This window comes from Colletotrichum chrysophilum (genome assembly GCF_026319265.1).
Source record: "Colletotrichum chrysophilum strain AFK26 chromosome Unknown scaffold_300, whole genome shotgun sequence".
NCBI lineage: Eukaryota > Fungi > Ascomycota > Sordariomycetes > Glomerellales > Glomerellaceae > Colletotrichum > Colletotrichum chrysophilum.
The window spans coordinates 22,431-26,899 of NW_026517587.1; the positions used below are offsets into that span (position 1 = coordinate 22,431).

A 4,469-nucleotide genomic window follows, 5' to 3' on the forward strand; every position below is an offset into this window, starting at 1 on the left:
ACCCTCCGCCTCTGAAACGACTGCTACCTTGAAATCAGGCTGATCTACACGATGTTCGGTTGTGTTTGGCAGAAATGTGGAAGGAGGCCAGGAATATATCGGAACCCCACCTTTGGCCGGTGAGCAAGCGGGGCCGGCCCTAGATAATTAGCCCGACGTCATCTGGACTGACAGGCTTGCCATTGGCCATGTGCGCTGCTGGCAGATGCGCGAATATCAATAGTTCTCTTGGCCTCTCCACTGTGTCAAGGGTCCATGTCTCCGGTGTAGTCGGGGAGCATGTGCTGGTATCCGCCAGGATGTTTCGTGTGATGCGGATGGAATGAGCCGGTGGGCGGTGATGTAGTTACAAGCAAATATCGCCCAGAAATCGCCAAATTTTCGCCCTCTTTGCTCACTGCATATCAATCAAGATTACAAGAATATCAAAATGGTAACTTACAAGCTCTAAATCACCCTCAGACGCTCAGCGTTCCCGTCGCGATGTGCCGGGGCCAGGATCCCCCACCACCGGAAGCCCCTCGTCCCCCACTCCGGCAGCCACTGGATTAAGGTTGCATGGATGCGACTAATGTGGATCTCCTGGGGAACCCGGGGTAGTGCGAGTACGACAATTTCTCGCTCCAGACTAGCGACTTGTTCTTGCAGAAGGACGAGGGTATCTGATTAAAAAGGGACGACTCAGGAGCCAGAGTTTCGAGATCAGGCCATGACGGGTCAACAGCTTGAACTTGTCATCTCGAAAAATCATCAAACACTGAACTACAAACAACATTGACATCGAATTCGACAAACAGCGACGCCATGTCGGGCTGGAAGTATGCCTTTTCGTTGAGCAAGTATGAGGTGTTGGAGGCGACGCCGCCTGGGACGGCGAAGTTGATGTGTGAGTCATTTTTGTGCTGTCGACATCGTGAAACTGGCTGGTCATGAGCTTTCATCGAAAGTCGGCATCTAATAATCACACCCTTTCTTAAATCAAAGTCTTTTGGCCCTGCAACCAACTAACTTGCACAATTTGAAGACGAAAGTGAATCCTCAGGCGGGTCCCGAAGATCATCAGCCTCACTCATCCGATTCCCCCAACCATCAGAAGACCCGGCCGACCCTCTCAACTGGCCAACATGGCGCAAGTTTGGGCTTCTGCTGACCGTCGGCCTCTACTCGTTCGCCGGAAACTTCACCAGTGCCAGCATCGCTCCTGCGCTTCAACTCTGGTTCAAAGAGTTCCCCACAGACCACCGACCGTTTAGCGACTTGACTTACTTCATCGCCGTATGTTGATCCACAATCTTGACGGCGACGGCAGAACGTACGATCAACTAACATGAGCTCCACATTGTAGATTAGCACCTTGTTTCTCGGCGCGTCGAACATCTGGTGGGTTCCATTGTCCAACATCATCGGAAGAAGACCGGTCCTGCTTGCCTCGACCGTCATTATGACTGTGTGCACTATCTGGTGTGCTGTTGCGACTTCATATAACTCTGTTCTCGCTGCGAGAGTCTTCCAGGCTATTGGTGGCGGTGCCTCTGAGACCGTCGCCCCAGCATTGATTGGGGAGGTTTTTTTCGTTGATGAGCGCGGTCGAGCAATGGTATGTTTGAAACACCCAAAGAATACGAAGTGTCTGTTTGATGCAAAACTAACAATATGTCTGTTTGATGCAAAACTAACAATATGTCGTTGCAAAGGCCATCTACACTGTCTTCCTAGCAGGTGGTCCTCTCCTTGGCGGCATCGCAGGAGGATACATCGGATTCCAACTTGGCTGGACCTACATCTTCTGGGTCGGCGCCGCCATCTCCGCAGCATGCATCATTGGAGTCTTCTTCTTCATCCCCGAAACGCTGTACGATCGCGTTGTCTCCCCGACCGACCCCGGCATGATGCCCGTCATCGACGAGAAAGGCATGGACAGCCACGTCGAAGACGCCCGAAGCCAAGTTACACAATACAAACCGTACACGTTCGCCAGATCCCTCGGCTTTACGCACTACCGCGGCGGAGTCCTTCGGAACTTCATCGCGCCATGGAAGACTCTCGCGCTCCCCGGCACGTGGGTGGTCATGTTCCACTACGCAGGACTGGTTGGCGGCATCGTTACCATCTCGACCATCGGACCTCAGATTATGGCCCAGCCCCCGTACCTGTGGGGCGCGAATGTCGGGCTCATCAACGTTGGTGGTATTCTTGGCACGCTCTTCGGTGCATTGTACACGTATCTCCTGTCCGACTCTCGATTGAAGAAGACCGTCAAGACGCAGGGTGGACTGGCGGAGCCCGAAAGCAGATTGCCGACCATGTTCCCCGCTCTAGTCATTGCAACGGGCGGCTTCTTCACTTTCGGGTTCGTGGCCCAGTATCCTTCTAAGAACGGCTGGGTTGGGTTATGCTTCGGATACGCCATGGTTGCATTTGGTCTCATGCAAGTCCCTTCGATCGGCTTTAACTACGTAAGTCAAAACCTCAAACTCACTTTGTCGCCCTGCCACAACCATACTAAACATTTGAAAACAGTTGATCGACTCCTACGGCCGCCTCTCAGGAGACTGTTTCGTTATTGTCACTATCATGCGCGCCATCATCGCTTTCGCATGGACGTTTTTCGTGTCGCACTGGGTCGAAGATAGGGGCGCCGCAGAGCCATTTGGAGTCTTTGGCATGCTGATGGGTATCTTTGCTCTTCTCACAGTTCCTCTGTGGCTTTACGGAAAGCGCACGAGGATTGCAACTGCTGGTGTGGTTGAGAGAGCGTGATGTGAATGATGTGAAAAAGTAAAAAGAAACCCCCCTCGATGTAACCTGTGCTGCCGTAATTTTAGCCAACTCTGAGATCGCATCGCATGTACATTCCACGAGTTAAACCTCAGAACTGCATTGTATACTCATCTATGCATACTCTACGTCGTGCATAGAGTTGCAGTTGCAGAGTCTTCGGGAGATGTTCAACTCAGAAAAGTGGAGGGGGCAGTTTTCAAAGTCTCCAGCCCCATTTCCCCATTGACCAATCCGCATCCGCGAATTACCGGAAGTGGCTTTTTTGACAGGCTGACTCATCGTCGGAGGGGCATCCCGATCTGCGGGACCGTTATCGGGTCTCCAACTCTCTCGATCTGAATTGATTTAACCCCACGTTCCAACCTCACCTCACATCAACCCACCACCCTCCACATCCCACCAAACCCGACCCCAAACATGACTCCCAGCCTCCAGCAAGCCAAGGTCACCTTCATCGGCGGCGGCAACATGGCCGCCGCCATCATCGGCGGCCTCCTCGCCAAGGACATCCCCAAGCAGAACATCTTCGTGTCCGAGCCGTGGGAGGTCAACCGCGAGAAGATGGCCGCGCAGGGCGTGCGCACGACCACCTCCAACCTCGAGGCCTCCAAGGACGCCGACATCGTCATCCTGGCCGTCAAGCCGCAGGTGTGCAAGACGGTATGCGAGGAACTCGGCGCCGGCTGGAAGGGCGCGGCCAAGCTGCCCCTCGTCATCTCCATCACTGCCGGCAACAAGGTCGAGAGCATCGCCGAGTGGTTCAAGCAGAGCGGTGGCAGCGCGCCTCACATTGTCCGCGTCATGCCCAACACGCCCGCGCTTGTTGGAGAGGGCGCCTCGGGTATCTATGCCAGCCAGGATGTGACGGAGGATGAGAAGGCGTTGACCACGGCGCTGCTGGGCAGTGTGAGCAAGGCGACGGAGTGGGTTGATAAGGAGGAGCTCCTGGATGTTGTCACTGGACTGTCTGGTATGTTGTGCCCTCAATTATGTGACACGGGACATTGCTAATTTTGACCAGGTTCCGGCCCCGCCTACTTCTTCGCCTTCGTCGAGCACCTCATCACCGGCGCCACGAAGCTCGGGCTCTCCGAGGAGCAGGCCACCCGCCTGGCGAAGCAGACCTGCTTTGGTGCGGGCAAGATGCTTGTCGAGTCCTCCGATGAGCCTGCGCAGCTGCGCAAGAACGTAACTAGCCCCAACGGCACGACGCATGCCGCTCTTCTGAGCTTTGAGAAGGCCGGCTTGAAGGAGATTGTGGAGGGCGCCGTCAAGGCTGCGACGGATCGTGCCGACGAGTTGGGCAAGCAGTAAAATAGCTTCACATAAGGCATAGAAGTCTTGTGTCCATCCAAATCAAACAAAAGTTTCTTGCCCCAGGGCGACTTTCAGTGCACCACGTCTCTTGAGGAACGTCAACGAGCATTGTGTTTGCTCGTGTCGGATAGTAAGAACCCCACCCCAGTAATGAAACCACCCCATAACGGATACGCAACTCGACGCGTTAACTTACATACTACATAATATATAATATCCCAGTTAACCCTACTTTTTTAAACTACTACTATTAAAAAAATCTTTTAAAAATACTAATATGTTTTTTATACTTTTTTATACTTCTAAGAACCTTACGTCTATTATTATAGTAGTATAAGCTAGTTAGCTTATACTATAAGCTATAAAGTAAT

The 4,469-nt window shown here is 53.0% G+C and overlaps 2 protein-coding genes across 2 annotated transcripts; both read left to right on the top strand.

Annotated features, from left to right (window-relative positions):
• Positions 1 to 804: 804 nt before the first annotated feature.
• On the top strand, positions 805 to 2,760 carry COL26b_014153 (uncharacterized protein; the record flags this gene model as incomplete). Its single annotated transcript, XM_053186731.1, has 5 exons — positions 805 to 886; positions 1,097 to 1,275; positions 1,346 to 1,597; positions 1,695 to 2,456; positions 2,521 to 2,760. The coding sequence occupies 5 exons, from the start codon at positions 805 to 807 to the stop codon at positions 2,758 to 2,760; spliced, it is 1,515 nt and encodes a 504-aa protein (XP_053029327.1).
• Positions 2,761 to 3,198: 438 nt separating this feature from the next.
• Positions 3,199 to 4,095, top strand: COL26b_014154 (uncharacterized protein; the record flags this gene model as incomplete). Its single annotated transcript, XM_053186732.1, has 2 exons — positions 3,199 to 3,751; positions 3,803 to 4,095. The coding sequence occupies 2 exons, from the start codon at positions 3,199 to 3,201 to the stop codon at positions 4,093 to 4,095; spliced, it is 846 nt and encodes a 281-aa protein (XP_053029328.1).
• Positions 4,096 to 4,469: the final 374 nt, after the last annotated feature.